At 45.5% G+C, this 21,723-nt stretch overlaps 1 protein-coding gene across 1 annotated transcript in view; it reads left to right on the plus strand.

The window, feature by feature from the left end:
• SEMA5A (semaphorin 5A) overlaps positions 1-21,723 on the plus strand; it is a 297,610-nt gene that overhangs the window by 158,785 nt on the left and 117,102 nt on the right. Inside the window, 4 exon segments of the mRNA XM_021702499.1 lie at positions 1,022-1,149; positions 1,151-1,308; positions 4,166-4,301; positions 9,682-9,886. Of these exon segments, the coding sequence (XP_021558174.1) occupies positions 1,022-1,149; positions 1,151-1,308; positions 4,166-4,301; positions 9,682-9,886 (627 nt within the window).

Below are 21,723 nucleotides of genomic sequence, written 5' to 3' on the forward strand. Positions count from 1 at the left end.
ATGTTATTGTAATGGCACCATAAAATTCAGACACTTGCTAGTTGAATAGAAAGCCCCTAGCAATAGAGGAGAGAGTAAGAATCAAACCTGGTTATTAGAATTTTTAAAGATAAATGTTAGGGCATATCCGTGTCTGAAAGGGTATCATTTCTGTCGTCAATGGACTCAGACAAGAAGCTATGAAGATAACGCTTTGAACGCTATATGTGAAATTCAGTTGACAAACTATCAAATTCCTAAACTCCTAATGAGCTTGGTGATTAAGTAAAGATTTTGCCATCATTTTGTCATTTCGGAATCCCTATTTTTAAGCTACTTACGAGACTGGGAAGCTGGAAGGCAATGACCCCATCTCCATATACTCCCCTCTTTCTATGTGGATTTCCCAGCCACCCAAAAATAAGAAAATAAGGGCTGGTCCTCACAGTTCCATGGTCACCATAGTAACTGGAATGGCTAAAGCGAATTCAGGACACTAACCTGATAGTTTCAATGTTTGTTTCAGTTTTCACAAACGAAAACCATCTTCAAGTTCTCACTAAAAGCACATAAATTATGTCAGTCATACTCCTGTATACAAGTAAGATCAAAGAATTTTGTTGTCTTCTACACAAACATGATACTAGACTCCTATATTCTGAATCACATTGCGTATGTTTGATCTCATTTTCTCCCACGCTTTCTGAAGGTCACGTGAGAATATATAAATAACTAGTGTATGTTGCTTTCAAGTGTATTGCAAAGTTTTGACGGCATTAATGGTCTGTGACTTGAGTGATGCATTCAGTCAGGATGCTTTTGTGTGGATTCGTGCAGGCAGTTTCTTGTCACTTGGAACTTGTGTCCTGAGTTCTGCCCTTAGCACAGATCACTGAGCTGCTCACGGGGCTCTTGGGCGTCCCTCCGAACCTGGGTGTTGTCTGCACAAACCCACGTCTCCTTGGACAAAATACTGAGGAGGTAAGACGTAAAGAAACATCAGATGAACGTTTACACTTTCCTTCTTTCCTCTGGCCTCCAGAACCAAACTTCGTGTCCTCTTATGACATCGGAAATTTCACCTACTTCTTTTTTCGAGAAAATGCCGTGGAGCACGACTGTGGGAAAACTGTGTTCTCCAGAGCTGCCCGGGTCTGTAAGAATGACATTGGGGGGGCGGTTTCTGCTGGAGGACACCTGGACCACGTTCATGAAGGCTCGTCTGAACTGCTCCCGGCCCGGGGAGGTCCCCTTTTACTACAATGAACTGCAGAGCACGTTCTTCCTGCCTGAGCTGGATTTGATCTATGGCATCTTTACCACCAATGTGTAAGTAACTGGAAAAAAAAAAATTTCTGTCCCTGCGCCTCTGTTCATGGTGAATGAGTCTACTGTGCTTTGACCTTTGAGGTTGGAAAGTTGCTTTAAAAGAAATCTTTCTTATTTTACTGGGCTTATGGCCAAATAAATGTTTGAGCATGAACTAAATATGATGTAACAATAATGTGATTTCTGAGACTGGTATTAGGAGAATAAAGTGAAGCAAAAAGTTTCAATCTATCCTTTGGTAATTGTAGCATTAACTTAATTCGACTATTAATTTCTCCTTCCTGATTTGCTGGTGTGTTCTGGGCACTTTCTGAAATGCTGGCAAATAATCAGATGCATGTTTTTTTCTACATTCAAGGCATGCATTTGTGCATAATGAAGGCAGTGTTGTCTCAAGAGTGTGATCTTTGGGATAATGTAACTCATGCCTGAATCTCTGCTCATATGTGAAATGCACATTCTCACTTTCCTGGAGCTATGTTTTAAACCATTGTTCCCGGAGATGGATAACTTGGGCAGGCATTTCTAAAATGATGATTATACTTTTAAAAAATTCTTGAAAAACCTATAACGTCTTTTTTCTTCAGGGGAGATACTCTTAGCTCCAGAACTGACGAAATTTGGACGAGGGAAAGCATGGGAAGTTTCTTGGTCTTTCTTTCACTCTTAGTCTGGAGGAGTATGGCAGGGGACCCACACTTATTTCCTATTCTTAGCGGCTGTGCCCTGAAAGACTCATTAGGATCACACCCCACACCCAGGGGCAACAGATCACTTTTTCATACTCAGACTCTGGGTTCCCTTTTGCTGGTGGTAATGGTGGTCCGTAGTGTAGGCTCTGCTTTGGACCGTCTTTGAAATCTCTAATCTGGCGACCTAAGAGTCCAGAAAACCTGAATCAGGGTGGGTTGAAAGTACTAATAAAGGGGATAGGGTGAGCAGCCATCCTGGAGTGTCTGGGATTGTCCTGGTTTCAGTGTGGAAGGCAGCTCTGCATCCTGGGAAACCTCACAGTCCTGGGAGAATCAGGGAAGCCTGAAGAAATTGCCAGAGACTCACTTCATCTGCTCTTCCTTCCCTGTTACTCTTTCATTCTTTCTCCTACTGAGTTTAAATGTTAACAGCTGCTTGATAATAACATTTATTCCATGAAGTCTTCTTTCTGACATGAAGTTAGAAGAATAAGACAGAAATGGATGGCTCCCCACCCACCCCTACCCCACCATGACCGTCTTATTGTAAACCTGGTTTTCAGCCCTAGAGGTTATTTTCCCTCCTTGATAAGTTTCTTTTAAAAGAATCAATTTATAGTTTCTGAAGTTGATTTGCTTTCCAAAACCTGGTTTAAGAAATAGTATTGGCTGCACAAGATGGATGTTCAGTTGCTGAGTTGACATCAATTTTACACACAATGGGAGCTTGGCTTACTTAGCTGTTCATTCCCCTGGCTCTGGGCAAAAATAAACAATTTAAAAAGTTATATAAGTACTGTGTCTGGGCCATTCCAATGGTGAATGGTCAATTTAGAAACTCGCAAAAATAAGTTTCAGAATATTCCATTTGATTTGTTTAGTGATGCAGATGCCCATCGTGTTGGAAATCCCCCAGTGTGTAGCCTCTGTACTAGGAGAGAGAGAATGGCTAGATCTTCCCTTTCTCTCTCGAACACGAATTCTCACCAGGTCTTGGGGACCCCTTTCTGATACATCCGTTCCTAGTCCCACAGTAGACCCCACCTCTCCTTCCTCTCATATCTCAGCCTTGATCTTACCCTCTGGACAGATGACCACATTCTCAACAAGATTTGCTCCAGACTGAGAGAAAGGGATGATCAGAGGCAGCCAGTTACTGCCCGTTTCTGTTGGATGGCTGCATCACGCTGTGGCTAAGCTCTCTGGTGCTTCTGTCATAGTTTTGGTTTGCTTCTGTAGACCCATCATGGTCTCTTAGTGCTGGGGAGTGGGATGAAGGTCACCGTTCTACCTCCTTCTACCCCAGGACTGTGTGGTTGTCTCACCCCCTTGGCCATGAGTCGGGCAGCGGGAGATGGTATACTACTGCACTGTGGGGTCTGCGATGGTTCTACCATTTTGTTCCCGAATGTCTAAAAATGGCGGCTCCCAGGGGCAAAAACCAGAGCTGTGCTCGAAAATGCAGATTTACTTCACCAGACAATATTTTGCTGTTGCCACACTTCGTGAAAGGGCACTGAGCTCCTGCGAGCCTCCCATTTACAGCTCCCTCTGCGGAGCTTGAACTCCAATTTGAGTTTTCAAGATTTCCTACATCAAATTTTTCTCTCTGACCCTTTGAATTTAAAATGCTTTTTAAATTAAAAAAAAAAAGAAGAAGATAGGAAGGGTCTCTGACAGTTTTTGCAAAATGCCTTTAGTTGGTTATTTTTTGAAGGCTTACAAACACCACTCTCTGGGGGTTTAAAAAGAAATGGCTCTAGGAGCAGCATATCCCACTGCTTCTAGAGGAAGCAGAGAAACGGTGGGTCGAGAGCCACGCTGGACCGGGGAGATGCAACGGCCCCTGGAGGAGAATGTCTGCTTCCTCCAGAACTTAAAAGGCCTCCCACGCAACTCTTCACAGTCCTGTGTCCCTTTCGCTGTGGCTGAGTGAATTAATCCTGTGCGGCAGGATTAGAAATGTCATAACTTGCTTCCGCAGTGACATGCTCCCTCATCCACAAAGAAGCCCCAGAACGCACACCAGGCCCTGCTTCGACTTCATCCTTGGGGTGTTTGGGAGATGGTGATCTTGAGGTCGTCCGGAAGGCGCCTGCACCGTGCAGTGTCCTTGCAGGGCTCTCTGACCTCCCTCCCCTTCTCTCTTCCTCGGCCCCCCCCAGGAACAGCATCGCTGCCTCGGCCGTGTGCGTCTTCAACCTGAGCGCCATCTCCCAGGCCTTCAACGGGCCCTTCAAGTACCAGGAGAACTCACGCTCCGCCTGGCTGCCGTATCCCAACCCCAACCCCAACTTCCAGGTAATTTCAGTGGGGGCAGTGGGACGGACCCTCGTTCCCCTAGAAAGCAGAACCTCCCGTAGATGGGCCGACACAGTTGAAACCCCAGTGCATGCAGCCTGCAGCTGGGAGCTCCCCCAGTCCTCACCCACAGGCCTGCACTCGGCTTGGGCTCATGGAAGTGGGCCGAGGCCTTTTGTCAACTGTGGTGCCGGGGCTGAAAAGGGGCCTTTTGTGGGCTGGGCCGCCGGAGGCTGAACTGAAAAAGGCCAGCATAAAGCAGCAGGCTGGGCATCCAAGCTTTAGTTAGTGCTAATGATGGTGGACTCTGTGTCCCTAGAAGCTCTGAAACTTAATGAATGACACCATAGTGAATGGAGCCCGGGACACAGAGCAGTGGAGACGCACAAACAGAATTAGAGCCCTAATTGGTGACTGTGGCGAGATTTCCTGTCAGGGTGAGCAGGATGTGATGGTGCCCCTGGGGGGTGTGTGGGGGGGAAGCAGAACAGATGGTGGCCATGAGTTTATGAATCACAAAATTACAGGATGTTTGAGTTATAAGGGGCTCTGTACGTCATTTACTCTCATCTCCCAATTTCAGAAGAAGCTGAGACCCAAGAAAGTTAATGTGATTTTCTCACGTTTGGTCAGTCAGCAGGTGTATGAGTCTGCACAGGCCGCCATAACAAAATACCCCCGACTGGGTGGCTTGAATGATAGACCTGTGTTTTGTCACAGTCCTGGGGGCTGGGAGTCCAAGATCAAGGTTCTGGCTGATTCAGTTTCTGGTGAGCGCTCTCTTCCCAGCTTGAACATGGCCACTTCTTCACTGCGTCCTCGTGGGGCCGTTCCTCGGCGAGTGGGGAGAGACACTAATCCTGTGGGATCAGGGCCCCACCCTTGTGACACCCTTATGGCCCCATCTCCGAAGACAGCCACACTGGGGGTTGGGACTTCGACCTGTGCATTTGGAGGAGACGCGAACATTCAGTTCACGGCAGCAGGCCTCCCTTGAGGGCCTCCTCCCTTCTAACCAGAATGCTTATGGGATCACCGACATCCTCCTCATGGGAGGACCACCATGTTCCAACTCTGCGCTCGTCATGGTGCATGCCAACAACGGTACCGTGATCAGTACCAAACTGTCCCACAGACAGAGAGCGGCACTGAGCCTCAGTGCAGGTAATCAGGCCCAGGACACTGTCGGAATTGCAGCTGAGCTGGGATCTCAGACTCAGTCCTCAGATGCAAAGCCCCAGCCTCTTCTGTCTAAAAGACCATCAGTTACCCCAACGAGTCAGTGCTAGAACCGCCTTCTATACTCAGGCCTCCAAGTTCAGGTTGGTTTATCAGCTTAACACATTGGCTTTTGAGAAAATTTGGGAATATGGAAAGGTTCAATTATTTTATATTTTACTTGGACTTTGGCAGGAACCATTCAGCTCTAATTGTTTTGAAAGAAGGTTTATTTTAATTTTAATTTTTATTTACGAGCATGGGGTTTGAGATAGATGGGTGGTTTTTACGTGCTCTTTACTATTTCCTGGTTTACTTGACCATTCACTTAGCATCTTCCATCTCTCATTTTCACCAGTCAGATGAGGAAGGTGGGATACAGAGGCCCAGGAATATTTTAGGGATAAATTTTGCTAGTATTGATTAATGTGCCTTGCTGACTGTAGAATGTATTTGGAGAGGATGACTCTTAGGGGCATTTATTGGGTGTCACACATTGTGTTAATGCTCGATTATATGCTTGTTGCTGTCTCTTCTCCCCAGTTCTGTAAAGTGGGCAGCACCATCTGCACTTTGTAAGTCAGGAAACCGAGGGATCAGTTTATGTGTATTATCCCAGCCCTGCTACTAAGAAAGTTCAGTACTAGACAAAGAAATTCCTATTACGGGTCAGGCGAGCTAACACTTTAGCGGGAACCGAACCTGAAGTAGCCCCAGGTCCTCACAGCATAGACCGTTTATGTCATCATTAGCTAAACGCTGACTCTTTGCCCCTCTGCTGAGTCTCTGCACCCAAATTCCACCCTGCCCCCGGATGCCGGGGTGCAACATTAACTATTTATGAAAGCCCTTTGTAAAATCCTGAAAGTGAAATAGATCATCCCCTTTAAGAAAGTTCTTTGTAAAATCCCGAAGGTTAAAAAAAAATTAACAAAGATGCTCACTAAATTTATAGGGTACTTGTAATGCCTGGATGTTTCTATTGCAAAAGTCTTCACAATGAACAGTGACTTAATAAGCCCGTGATGCCTTACCACCTCCAGGCAGTGGATAACTCCTAGCCCCTTTGTCTGAATATATTTGTAGCACACAGCAAAACCCCTCGTTGCAGAAGGCCACGGGCATCTGGTTTTATAATGCCACTGTCACACTGAAGGGCTTACTCACGTTTATGAGATGGGAGTCGGTCTGTGCCATTGAACCAACGAAGCTTGCAGAGATGGGGCATGCGTTCCGGGTGGGAAGCTTGCTTAGCTAGGCTGAACTTGTTTGGGTAGAATTTAAGATTTGCAGGGAACGAAAGTTATAGATGATGATGATTCCTTGTGTAATTTCTGGTACAAATAAGTCCCAAGGATTTTCTTCCAGTTTACCATATTTGATAACCGTGTTAGCAACGGCATCCTGACGGACATTCGTGAGACCATCTAGCTGGCACAGGGTGGGAATACATTTTGAACCAAGGATCCCTCCAGTAGTCATGTATAAATGGCCTTCTGTTTGCGGTAACCAGCAGTGAGAAGTGGTTCGATTTTTTTTATTATTATTATTCTTGTTTGCCTACTGACGTTTGGAATTTTATGCAGCACTTGTAACTAGAACCAGCAAATTAGTTAGAGGAGCAGAAATGTGATTCAGGTTCAGGAAGAAGAATGGGTTAGGAGGGACAGTGCATCATTTTTCAAGGTTTAATACAGAAATCTCAATATTGAAAACAATAACAAAACAGTGAAAAATGTTTAGTATTTGTATCGGTTGCCATCTAGAAACCACCGTAGGCAGTGCTGGGAAAGCCTACCTGGTCAGAGCCTGCACTCCCCAGAGTCATCCTGGCCCTGAGCTTTGCAAGGAAGAACATTGGTCAGTAACAGGAAACACCATCCAGACCCAGTGGACAGACTCCAGAATTTTCTGTGCAGTTTTGATAACCATCAATCAGAAATGATGGAGCCAAAATGGAAAACAGACCCTTAAAGGTGGTCAGGCAGATGAGGAGGCCATTGCTGGACCAAATGAAGGGGTTGGCTGTGTCATCAGGACCCTTTGATACACAGAGCAGGTTTGCAGCAAGATGGGAGGAAGAGTGCCATTCAGATCAGGCACTCTAAGCATGAGGCTGTGGGTGACTGTGGACTTGCACAAAGCTCCGGCAAGCCAGGATGAGGATGGGTCTATTGTCTTCGAAACAAACAAAAATGCAAATCTTATTGCATTAAAAAAGTTAGTAGAATGATGACTCTTATTACTCTCAGAAGCGTTAACAAGACAGCCACTGTGGTTTGTAACACACTTGAGGACAATGACTCTTTGTATTGTTTCCCTCTTGCGCCGAGTCCCCAAGGTGTCACACAGACACTGTGGGAACCCAGTGTATAAGGCACAGCTAGAGAAGTTGCAGCCCCTTAGAGAGCTAGGTGGGTTACTTACAAGCCAATAAATATATACTATAAATCTAAATAGCTTTCAAAATAGTTGAAAAAGAATCCTTGGGTGAGATATTTATTATAGGCTGGCAAAATAAACCAAGATGTTATGGAGTATAGTTCAAAATTAGTTCTTGGCCAACAATTTTGTTACCCAATTCCAATGTGTAGGAGTCTTCCGCACACCACTAAGCAGTTTTCCAACACCATCAGGGTGTCCTACGAGGCAACTCAGTTCTGACACTATTTACCAGGAGATAGCATCAGATCTCACAGGTGCAAGGATCAGTCCCACCAGGCTCCTACCCACCCCCTCGCCACTTCAGATGCTGATCTTAATTAAGTCCAGGTCCCCCCCTGTGCTTCTGATCCATTGAGATGGATGCCTTCCGCTGATGATCTCTGTTGGCCTCACCGCTGCCCTGTGGAGGGAACGGAGGAAGTGTTTCTCCAGCTACTTTATAGATAACCGAGACAGGCCAAGAGGCGGTGTCTTACCTAAGATGGCGTGGCTCCCCGGGCGGCAGAGCTGACCGCTCACCCGGCTGCGTGGGGTCCCCATCACCTGGCAAATGGGCTGCCCCTGCAGGGATGTGTGACATTGACGATGCACTGGACCAGACTTGGAACCCATGTCTCTCTGATACTCTCTAATTTACAACTGGCTTATCATTTTACAGCACGTGGAGCATTGTATCAGGTGCTACGGAAATATCATCGCTTTTAAAAAAGCCATTTCCATCCTACAGTTTTGCACCTCTCACTTGTTATGAAACCAAGCATTAGAGAGGACGTGTGATAAACGGTAGTTTCAGGTGGTACCGACAGAAGGATCCATTTCCATCCACCTTGTTTATGGGAAGTTCTGCCAAGGATCAGCTTTTGTGGGCGCCAGGATTTAAGCTTAGGAAAGAGATGAGAAAGATTGGTGAGGATTTTCTGATTGTGTGCTCTGCCCCAGGAAAGCTTTTCTCTCTTTCCCACCCCTCTGTCTACCTGGTTCTTGCCAAAACCCATCCTATGCACCGCCTGCCTGGCCTCTGCACACCACAGCTCTGGATTCACTTCTCAGCAATTGCGAGGCCTGATCTTCCCCCCTTCCACCCCCGCTCCTGTATCTACCAGACTCATCTTCACGACAGCACCTCTGTCTGAACATCTCTCTCCTTCTCTTCTTCCTGTCGTTTTCTTTTACCCTCCTCTTTCCCCATCTCCCTTCCTCCCTCACTCTGGCTTGGAGCATGAGCACAAAGCAACAAGGCCTGCAGTGTTTTGTACCCAGGTGAAAAATACTAGAATGATATTATATCATTTACAGGTAAAAGTGGCCTAATTCTATCTCCATGGAACCCATTATCTTGCTTATAGACCCATCATTCTAATAGGGAAAGTAATAGATCTATATGATGTTCCTGGTTGCTGCATTTTCAATTTGAGTCCCTGGTTTATCAGACAGACAGAATAGTGTGCACGTGGCCAGACAGCTCCCATGCGACTCAGCAGGTGATGGGGAGTTTTTAATGCACCTGTCGGATCATTCATTTATGATGGAGTTTAAAGACTCCCCAAATGCGATGGGTTCACATCTGGAATGGGAGGGACAGCAAGGGCGGGGAGTTTGGGGGAAAGGGAGAAACGCCCATGTTTGCACAAGGCAGTGACTCAGCTTCCATGTCCCCTCTGGCCAGGTGGCCAGGATCGGCCGTGGGTGTCCCGTAACGGCCTGCTTTCCCTTGCAGTGTGGCACAGTGGACCAGGGCCTGTACATGAACCTGACGGAGAGGAACCTGCAGGATGCTCAGAGGTTCATTCTGATGCATGAGGTGGTGCAGCCCCTGACCTCGGTGCCCGCCTTCATGGAGGACAACAGCCGCTTCTCCCACGTGGCCGTGGACGTGGTGCAGGGCAGGGACACACTGGTCCACATCATCTACCTGGCCACAGGTAGGAGTTGGCGCCTCCTCTGAGTTTTCGACCATCTTTTGCTTTCATGTTTTACATTCTAAACGTGTACTTCCATTGTCAAGCTGTGAGTCTGTCTTCTCTGCTCGCCCAGCAAAACCCATGGAGCAGCCTTGTCCTCGTCATCCTCTGTGCTTCTCATAGGAAACTTCGTTTCACTCTCTTTCTGCATTACACTGGTCCTGATTTTAGTCAGGAAGACTGCCTGATTTCTTCACTATTATTTTTTAACTACTCATAAAATAAGTGTTTTCTTAGCAAGACCATTTTCACTGGGATAATTTAAGACAATGGAATTTGTTAGAGGACATTTGCTAGGTGCAATATTATCCTGTGATTGTCATTGTGATTTTCATTTGGTTCAAAACAGTGCTCACAAGATGTTCTTGTTGTAGGATGTAGATACAAGCATTTGAAGAATATGTTTGGGGTCATAAACAACAAATTGTTTTAAAGAAAACATAGGCAACATTGTTGTTCAAATTATCGATGATGTCTAATCATGTCCGGTTTCCGTTTTCACCAGCATATTGGAGGCAGGTCCTGTCTTGGTTTACGGCACAGAGAGTGCAGGGGCCCCGAGACCAGCCTCAGTAACCGTGTCCCAGTTCGCATATGTGTCCAGCTTTTCCTTGCCTTCAGGTCCTCCTGCCCAGAGCTCCTGCACCGTGGAGCCCGCCCCCACCCCTACGTCCTCTGTCCAGTGCCCTGTGGAATGGCCACTTTCTCACAGAACACAGTTTCCATTGTTGTTTATAATATTTTATACCCATCAGTTGGTTGGTTTTATTCATCAAGTCACCAAGATTTATTGAACGTTTACTATTTTGTGGTTCATATGAGCCATGATGGGTCAGATGGTGAGCAGACTGGCAACATCCTCCTCTCCTGAGGACAACACATAATCAAGCAGTCACTGCAGGCAACGACAGAGAGCTATGACAGGCTTAGGCAGTGGATGTGAATAGAGCCATGGGCTCGCAAGAGCCAGGGAGGCTCCTGTACTTGTCTGGTGAGGGTTGGCCTCTCCCAGCAGGTGATGTTTAAGCTGAGAGCTTCCTAAGGAGGAAGACCTGGCCTTGCAGGACGAGGGGAACAGCAAAGGTGTGGGAGTGGTCAGCTGTAGGCGGGGCCACCATGTTGTCAGGTAAGGTAAGGACAAAGATGTGACCTCTGGATCGCCAAAAGAGGCCACTCATGCATCTAAAGTTCCATCTGAGGGAGGAGAGGGGAGGAAGTGAGATGGAACATCCATGATGAGCAAGGCTTCGAAGAGGATTGATGGGAGCCTGAGGGATTAGGAGGTCAAGTTTGTTGTGTGTTTTAAGAGAAGACAGAGAATTACCAGTGTGTGTCTTGTTCATCAAAGCATAAGAAGGAATCACGGCTCGTTTTCTGCCATTTTTATCCTCAATGCCCACAGAGTACCCGGTGTGAGGTAGATTGAGGAATGAGTGAACTGGATCTTTCCAAAAGTTTCCCTAGTTTTTCTTCCTAAATGTTCTGGTTGGTGCTGCAGAGAATAGAGTCCTCATGGAATTCCAGGAGGCTGTTGAGTCTCTTTATTTATTTATTTATTTATTTATTTATTTATTTATTTGAGACAGAGAGCATGAGAGGGAGGAGGGTCAGAGGGAGAAGCAGACTCCCCGCCGAGCAGAGAGCCCGATGCGGGACTCGATCCCAGGGCTCCAGGATCATGACCCGAGCCGAAGGCAGTCGTTTAACCAACTGAGCCACCCAGGCGCCCCGACTCTCTTATCAGTACCTGGAGTGGGGATGGCGAAGGGGAGAGGAGCTGGTCCTGAGCAGGCCTTGGAAGGTCTGGGGGGGGGGCAGCCTGAGGCCTCAGCCTGAGTATTCTGACCTCTTCCACAACCATGGCCGTAAGAAGGTGATGTTTGCTTCCTTGTGTTTATAAGGATTTGTAGTGAGCTTTGAGGATTTCTGATGGCGCTGTCCTGGTACTTTAATTTTGACTCATGTCTCAGTCAGTTCAGGCTACTGTAACAAAATACCATAGACCAGGGGGCGGGGGGTGGTTTAAATTACAAATCTGTTTCTCACCATTGTGGACGCTGCATGTTCAACATCAAGGTGCCAGCCAATTTGTTTCCCTGTGAGAGTCCTCTTCCTCATTCGTAGATGGCCATCTCTTTGCTATGTCCTCACATGCTGGAAACAGATCATCTCTCATGTATGTTTTATTTTTTTTAAGATTTATTTATTCATTTTAGAGAGAGAACATGAACAGGGGTAGGGGCAGAGGGAGAGGAAGAGAGAGAATCCTCAAGCAGACTCCCCGCTGAGCAGGGAGCCCAACTCGATCCCAGGACCCCAAGATCATAACTTGAGCTGAAGGCAGACACTTAACTGACTGAGCCACCCAGGCACCCCTTCATGTATCTCTTATAGCACTGATTAATACATCTTGAAGGAAATACCTTCTTTTCTAAATTTTTATTTAGAATAAAATCCATTTTTAAAGGATATTTTTAGCGATCCAGCATATAGGTTTCTTCTTTATTTCCAAGGAATTGATATATGAAAATGGAATACTGGAAAGATTAGTCTGTTTTCAGGCTGATCTGTTTTCACTAACCCTGCGAAGAGCTGAACAACTTCCTGACAAGTAGGGGTGACAAAGATTAGAGATTTTGACTTAAATCTCTAAAGGCACATGTTGATGTGGTCTTTTATTTACATCTTCCCAGTGGAGCTCCATCCAGGCAAACCAGGAACATTCCTCATCTTTGATATTAAAGCTAATACTGAACACACATGGCTGGGGTCCTTCCAGCCCCATTGCAGCACCTGCTGGACCTCATCCAGGAATTTATAAATGCTCCACCTGTAGAGTGTGAGTGTAGCATTCCTCAGGGGCCAACATGAAGCAGAGTGCTTCCTAACTTGCTATCTTGGGTTTGGGCATCCGGGTCTGGTGAGAAGTTTATTTACTACCCCCTGGATTTTACTTGAATTAACAGGAACTAGAGAAAACCTGCCAATGGCCATTTGAACATTGGTTTATTTTGTCAGTATTATTTAAAAATCGAAGTGAAATAGACCTTGTTAATAGTGCAGGTCCTGGTCCTTCTTGCAGCTCGAATGGTTTTTCCCTGCTGGCCGCCACCCCACTGAGTCAATGGGCCTTTCCTTGACACGCCCCTGGTCAGCTAGCTGTTAGTCTCTTTCTCTCTCACTGGAAATCTGGGCTCATTATCTGGGCCACGCTGTGCCACTGTCTTAAAAGCTCTTTCCTTGAAGGTCTTCTCAGAGCAAGAGGCAAAATGGCAAATGGTAACTCCTTTAGGATATATATGCCTGGGGAGGGGGTCGCCGGTTGGCTCAGTCGGTTAAGCATCTGATTCTTGATTTCCGCTCAGGTCATGATCTCAGGGTCCTGGGATCCAGCCCCACATCAGGCTCTGTGCTCAGCCCAGAGTCTGCTTGTCCCTTTCCCTCTGCCCATGCCCCGCCCCCACCGACTCGTGAGCTCTCTCTCTCTCTCACTGTAAAATTTAAAAAATAATAATAAAAGAAGAAGATGCACGCGTGGACTTTGTAAGTGACTCAGTCTCACATCTGGACAGCTGCTCGGCTCCCCCTGCAAAGACAGAATTAGAGACGTGTTGACTGCTCATGTGTTCTGCAATTCTCCTCCTCGCTTGCTTGGCAGAACGCCAGCTCCCTGGCACTCTGCCTCTGATGGTCCTTGGCTGGCCCTGCCCTGCCTGCCTGCCTGCCTGCCTGCCTGCCTCTCACGTGTGGCTGTTACTCAGGCTCTGCCTGGAGTCATGGGGGTTGTATTTCATGCCACGTCCCTGGAAATACCATTCAGTTTCAGGGTTTCTACTATCCCTTCTAGGATGAAGTATATTACTTTTATTTTTACTTTGTCTCCATTCCAGTGTGTCTCTAATTGAATGTGTGTCTTTACTGCACAGATCTGCTTCTGCTCCCCTATTCTCTCTTGTTCTTTTTGAGGCAGCACATCCTGGAGATTCGAACCCTCTGCCACCTCTATTAGCCATCCGTTTTATTTTTCCATAGCTATTTATTTCGTTTCCAACTCTAACTATTCTACAAGTACTTTAAACCCGTGTTTGTTCATCTAGAGAAGGGATAAGACCTGGATTCTGATTTGGTACAGAGAGCTGGGACACACACACACACACACAGAGAGAAAGGAATATGTATTTAGAACAAGAAAAGAACTAATAACAAATAACAAATTTTATTTTAGTTTTTAAATTTTATTTTATTATTCTTTATTGAAGCACAGTTGATACGCAGTGTTACATTAGTTTTAGGTATGCAACATAGTGATTTGACAAGTTTATACATTATGCAGAACACTGGGATTTCTAACAGGCTCCCAGGTGAACTTAATGCTGTGCATTTTTGGACCATATTCAAGTCATGCTGTTCTGGATGAAATAAGAATTTTCTTGGCCTAGAATCTCTCTAGAGATGTACCTTACCTTTCTCTGTGGTTAGTCACCAACATCGTTGTGATTGGTTCCTAACTGTTTGTGATGCAGCTATGAAATCTGTTATCTAACCTGAGCCTAACGGATGTGTTTACTGTTTGTTTCAGTAGCTGTTGGTATGATTTGCTAACTAGTTCACAAAACATCTGAGACTTGATTTGAAAGAAAATGTTTAAGATACAGCAAGCTAGTACAGAATGATTAAATAATGATTAAAAAATGATTAAAATATATCAGGCAATGGGGTGCCTGGGCGCCTCTGACTCGTGTTTACGAGCTCAGGTCATGATCTCAGGGTCATGAGATTGAGCCCTGCGTTGGGCTCTATGCTGGGCATGGAGCCTGCTAGGGTTCTCTCTCTCCATCTCCTTCTGCCCCTCCCCCACGACCCTGCTCAAGTGTGTGCACACGCTCTCTCTCTCAAAAAAAAAAAAAAAATACACACATACACATGCACATATGCCCCCCCCCCCCAAAAAAAAGAATCAGAAGGTCAGAAATTATCTCTAATAGAACTTGGTAGTCTGGACAAGGGGCAGGCAAAAGTACCAGGAATGATTTCTCTGAAATAAAGAAACATTGAGTCTGAAAATTTCAAAGCACACCATGTTTGAGCAATATTGATTCAGAATAAATGAACACTGCATGTAGCCAGGTTAAGCTTTTAAATTCCAAGGATCAATAAAGTATTGACATTCAGAAGAAAAATAACTACAATGGAAAAAAGTTGGGAGGCCCCAGCTCCAGCTCATAAATCTGTGAAATGTGTTCTAAAATATTCTGAGGAAAAGAAATGTGAATCACTAATATTATGCTTAGCCAGGAATAAAGAGAGAATAGGCAGACACTCCCCAAAATGAGACGATCTCATGCATCAGAATACCGGGGGTCTCTTTTACAAGCACAAAACAAGACTAATTCCTGCCTAGATTCAGCCAAACAAATGATGGAGATGCTTTGAGAAAGAAAGGAAAACAAAACAGAACAAAACACAGCAGTGGACGTCTCCATACCAGATTTCAAACAAAACAACATATATAGTAATTAGAGGAAAATGAAATGTGATTCAAGGGGTTTATTCTAGGCTAATCTTTCCTTCAAAAGAAAGGTGTGGAGAGAATTTGGGGATACAGCATCTGTGATTCGAACCTTAAGACAGAAAACCTTAATTTCTAGCCAAAGGAAAAAAAAAATCAGAACAAAAACCTCAGGAAGGAAGTCATGGGAAGAGGATGGGTGTTAGGATGAGAATCCATTTTAATTTCAGATAAGGAGCAATTAAGGTGTCCTGTAGAACATGACGGCAGCAAGTGCTCTTGAGAGTTGGTGGAGCGTAGCGTGTTCGGAAAACTTAGAGCTTCGAGGAGGCCTGGGAATCGGACAGATCTCCAAGAACATCCTCAGCTTCTCTTGTCCTTACTCTATCCTGGACCCTCAGCCATTTGCTCTGTCTCATTCACCACCATGGCTGATAGATTCCTGGCAGGACTGTGGGATTCTTCCAACTGATGCCTACCAGCTGGTGGCCAAGTGCCTCCTGCCACCTCCGAATTGGGATGAGACATTGTACCACTGGCGTGGGATTTGGCTTCTCATGCAGGTGCAAAAGCGATGGGGAGATGCACCCCAGAAATACAGGGGGCTTCATTCCCTGCCAGGTGAGCTTCAGCCAATGAGATGCAGGGCATGGGAAGAAACAAGCTAACACATTTCCTTTCTCTTTTTCCCTCCAATGGGCTGTCCCCCGAGGCAAGTAGCCAAAGCACACGTCTCTCTGTGGTTTGACATAAAGGGGCCATGGCACCTCACGTGGAATTACTCCCTGTTCTTTCCTGCGTTCCTTTTTTTTTTTGCTTTTTTTGTTTTGTTTTGTTTTAGTTTCTAGTGTACAATATACCCTGCTTCCTTTCTTCCTTCACTCATGCAGCCCTGGGATTGTGCCCCTAATAATGCATTAGCTCTTAATCCTGCTTCATGCTCTGTGTTCTCAGCAATCACAGTAAGAGAGAATTTACTCAACCCTGCAGGGCTGCATGGCTACAAACATGGGCAGAGATAGAAGATGTATGCTCTGTAGACCATGTTGAGATACTCAGATTTCAATCTATAATCAATCAATAATAATAATAATAAACAGGCGCCTGGGTGGCTCAGTGGGTTAAGCATCCGACTCTTGATTTGGGCTCAGGTCACGATCTCAGGGTGGTGAGATTGAACCCCGTGTCGAGCTCTGCACTTGGTCTGAGGCCTGCTTAAGATGCTCTTTCTCCCTCTCCATCTGCCCCCTCCCCACTCGCACATGCACACTCTCTTTCTCTAAAAAAAAATTTAAAAATAGTAATAAAACTGAAAATTTTATAAAGAAAGAAAGTAACATGAAACAATAAATATTTTCAAAGATGACTGTCCATAATTCCTGGAGAACGAATTGGTGGGTAGCCCCAAGGGTAAAATGGTACAATTTGGGTCTGCAACATCAGTGTGATTTTGCTGCAAGTTTCACTGATTATATGAAAATAGTCATTAGAGTGACACGTCATGCCACTGCAGTTATGTAATGAAGACAAGTCTGTACTCAGGGCTACTGCATTCGGAAACAAGGTCCAGGAGGACATGGGTGTGGTGGGTGTGGCTGGCAGACGGGCGGTGATGGTGTCGACTGAGGAATGCACTCTTCACCGCAGCGATATTGCCCCCAAGAAGGCAAGAGTTGATTCCTGAGGGACAAAACTATCTTACTTTTAGGTATAAAGCACAGATACACATGCACTGTCTAAATATGTATATATATGTAGTCTTTAGTATTAAAATTTCAGGTACTGGAGGACAAATACAGGAAAATTAAAAAAAAAAAAAAAACCCTATGAAATCTCCTTGCTGGAGAGATAAAGAAAAAAAGTTTGAGAAACACTGCTCTTCGGACTTTTCATGGAGAGAAGTTAACAGATTCAGTGTATGTTCTGGAAGTATGGAGGGGTGAGGAAATGGGTAAGGTCACGAAAGCTCCTGATTTGTTTGGTTTGGGCAGTTGAATAATTGCTGACAACCTTCTCTGAGAAGGGGAGAAATGGAAGTTTGGGGGCCAGATTCCCTGGAGAGGTTTCATCCGTGAACACCACGGTCTCCCCACCCTTAAGAAGCTTATATTTTTAGAGACAGATACAAACAACAAAATCAACAGTTATAGGAAGCGTCACTTGGGGAAAAAGAATAAAGCACGAAGAAGGAATGCGGGAGGCCGGGATTTCCGTGCTAACAAATCATTTCTAAGGGTAACGAGTGGGATCCATTGTGTTTAGTGATTATCAGGAGGTAGGAGGTAGAGCCTGGAATTGTACTTTCAAGGACTTCCGTGTTTTGGAGGGCACCATCTTGACTCTTTTCAGTAGTGATTAGATCCCATGAGTCTGACTTTTATAAAGTTTCCAGCTACTGATAGAATCACCTCACTGAGCAGGAGAAAGGGTCACTGAATGGGTGACGTTCTGAAGGCTACCAGAGGTTGGGGTCCCATAACCCCAGGGAGGAGAAAGGAGATGCCTCAGTGCAGATGGGACCCCAGCACTCATGCCTTCCCATGGCTTTTCTAGGCATACCATGGAGAAAATAGAGCCAGTGGCTATCCTACCCTCCCTTTCTTTTCTTCCAAATATGTGTATATTTTAAAGGTTTTATTTATTTATTTTTAGAGAGAGAGAGAGAGAGAAAGAAAGGGCATGTGAGTGGGGGGAGGGGCAGAGGGAGAGAGAGAGAGCAAGAGAGAATCTCTAGTAGATTGCCAGCTGGAGCCTAATGTGGGGCTCAATCTCATGACCCTGAGGTCATGGCCTGAATCGAAATCAAGAGTTGGATGCTTAGCTGGCTGAGCCACCCAGGCATCCCCCAAATATATTTTTAATATAGAACATGGCATCTTTATTGTTACTTGCTACCAGCCATTATTAAAATTCAGAAATCGGTAATGCTTCCCAAATGAGCTAGTAGAAAAATCCAGAAAGAAACAATATTCGTTCTACTCTAGAGTTTCTCCTGTAAGAATAACAGTTGTCAACTGACTTAGCACATGCCGAAATCCCATTCCTGACTTTATCCCTCTGTGTACAGTTTCTTCCAGTACCTTCTCTAGCCCTGTAGAAGGGGATATGCAGAGAGGAAGATGAGGCCGCTGAGTGCAGGACGGACTCCGACAGTCCCTAGGACTGAAGTACACAAAACTTGAGAGACTCTAGGGAGATCCCCGTGGGCACCAAACATTGACTGATACACTTCTGTTACTGTTATTAATAGCTGTCTCCCTTAATATTTATAACTGATTTGCAACCACTTAGGTGTCATGAGCAAGCATAGTATTGTGCAGATCCTATATTGGAAAGAATTTTCAACAATCGCTTCTAATTCTGTCCATCTCACTGGACACTGGAAATCCAAACCTAATCTGAACTCACTCAGTGTGTGTCCATTTGTGTAAGGGGTTCTCTCCCGTAGGCTAAAAGGAAGCATTACATAGTTTGTTCTTTAGATAAAATTTAATAAATTTTGTTTTTAATGATAAAATCATTGTAGAGAATAATAGCAGTGTGGGAAAATCCCAATGACCTGGTATTATGGGTTAGGTTATGTCCCGCCAGAAGACATGTTGAAGTGGCCACCCACCAATATCTCAGAATGTGAGCTTATTTGGAAATAGGGTCTTTGCAGATGTGAGTAGTTAAGATTAAGTCACAGCGCAGTAGGGTAAACCCTTAATCCGATAGGCCTGGTGTCCCTTTAAAAGGAGGACACACACACACACAGGGAAAAGGACAGGTGACAACATGGACAGAGACCAGAATGTGCAGCCACAGGCCCAGGAACACCCGTGATGGACAGCCACCACCCGTAGCTGGGAAGAGACAAGGAAGGATTTTGCCCAGAATCTCAAGGGAGCACAGCCCTGCCAATACCTTGATTTCAGACCTCCAGCCTCCAGCACTGCAAGATGATACATTTCCGTTGCTTTAAGCCATCCAGAATATGGTCTTCTTTACGGCAGCCCCAAGGCACTAATCCACCCGAGGGCACTTGGCCACTCTGCCTGTGGTCTTGCAACCAAATTTAAAGTGTAGCCTGGCTTTGTCCTGTTCCCCTGACATTTCTCATTGACTAGAACTCAATGAACAAAATTGGTATTTTACTATTAGTTCAAGCCAGGCCCAATTAAAATGGAAACTGTACTGTTGAAAACAATTTAATATATGCCAAACCACTTCAGATGGCATAAGAACAACAAGTTGTTTGGTTTTACTAAATACAGAAACATTCGTTCTTGTATTTTAATGCGTTTTGTTTTTAAACATGTTTTCTGAATAATTTCAGTAGTGCACGCCTAGATCCCCAACCACAAAATAATAGGGAGTTCTGTGCTACAAATGAGTGGATGTCCCGGTTTCCTCCGAATGTGGGGCAGGCGGCCTCTGCGTCTCCGGAGTGGCCCATTTTCCTGCTCGCTTCTTCTCCACCTTCTTGCGTCTGAGACCCTGCTGAGTCTTCCAGTCTTCCGCTTGCTTGTTTCACATGATGGGTATTGATCGAAAGTTGCCCCAGGTAGTAAAGCGCTGTAGTCTGTGGACAGAAGAAATACAAACCATTTCTCTTTACCACGTCTTTTCATATAAATCCCAGCTGACGCTCATGGCTGACGTATCTCATGAAGATTTCATGGTGGTTACTAGAGTTCAAGTACAGTAGTCTCCTGTTCCCAGACCTACTGTCCTGTTTATACAGCAGTCTGCGTAGGATGTCATTGTTTCTGTGGGAAATGATGTCCTAACCCCAAAGAGATTTTAGTGATGTCCACCCAGTGCCCCAAATCTCCACTTCTGCAGAGCAAGCCTTTCTCTGTGGAAACTTTGCAAAGTGGTGATGTCAACAATGTGCCATCTCTTCTCTCTCTCTCTCTCCTCCGTCCTTTCTTTGTACTGTGACCATGATGCATGTCCTTTTGCTGACCTGAGGGACCCGAACACACACCCCGGCAGGAAGGGAGGTGGCAGTGCCTCTCCCCCAGGGGGCGCCACCTCTCAGCCATTCGGCAGTCCCAGGACCCCCGGGGAGCATTCAGGAGTCCCTCAGGAAGGGACTGTCCACTGCTCCGGGGTTGGTGTGGACCTCTGTGAACACAGAGGATCGGGATGAGGTTTTGTGATTCCTTTGAGAATGCAGGGAACAGAATTCTAGATCTCCACCACACATGCACCTCGCAGGTGGGCATTCGATAATAGGTGGAATTGCCATCAGCCGGCCCGACGCAGTCATTGTCTGCACTGTTAAATCAGGAAAGTGAATTGTTCTTAGCACCATAAAATCCGGAATAATTTGATTCTTTCATGTTAACAAATGGAATCTGTGTGCTAGGAAAACTCGGGTTCCACTCACTTGGCCACAGTGCTGTGGTCTCCTGGCCCTCGAAAGGAACGTTGTCTTCAGAGTAAATCTTTCCATAGTGATTTCCTCTAACATGATGTTGGCCACGGTAACTGGGTTTGGAGAGGTTGGCAGGTTGCTTGGACCACAGGGGAGCCCCATCCGATCAGGCAGCCAAATCATTCCTCGGATTGTTTATGCCTTGGTTTTGAATGTGTGCCTTCTTCATTTTGACCTTAGCACCTCCTCGCAAACTTGTAGATATGATAATGTATGTAGATATTGGTAATTCAATTCTAAAGCAGATAGCAGGCATTCCAAAGGACTAGGAAGGAGTAAGTACAATCTCCACCGCTTGATAAAAGGTCATTAACAATGACATTATATAGAGGCTTTTATCCAGAAGCGGTTAGACTGCAGAGTAACTGGAAGACCACACACCCCATTGTTTCTTTGCAAATAAGCCTTCTGCAGAGGAAATGTGGATAGAAAAGTCCCTAGTGTAAAAGGGATTTGACAGACCTGGGGGGAAGAGAGCACCAAGGTATAGGGAGCGAGGCGTGCCTATTAATATTGTCGTTCTCACCTGGAACGCATCCGAGGAAGTGGGCTCGCCCCAGATCGTCCTGGCAAATGAGCAGAGCGCACTGCCTTCCACCAGGATGCCTGCAGCGCAGTGTGATTTCGGTAAACAGCCTGCTGCCGTGGTGCAAATATTGACAGTACCCATGTCTCCAAACAGACCTGTTCTGGATGGAGGGAAACAGTATTTGTCATGTGCAGAGATGTCACATAAGAATTTCTTTTCATTTTTGTCTTTCAAAAAATGGCATGGTTTCACAGCCAGATTAAAAGACGGTTGAATTACTGGTTGGCTTATAAAATTTCCACCCCACTTTCCTTTTGAAAGGTAGAGATAGCCAC

This window comes from Neomonachus schauinslandi, chromosome 7, assembly GCF_002201575.2.
Source record: "Neomonachus schauinslandi chromosome 7, ASM220157v2, whole genome shotgun sequence".
In the NCBI taxonomy this organism is placed as follows: domain Eukaryota; kingdom Metazoa; phylum Chordata; class Mammalia; order Carnivora; family Phocidae; genus Neomonachus; species Neomonachus schauinslandi.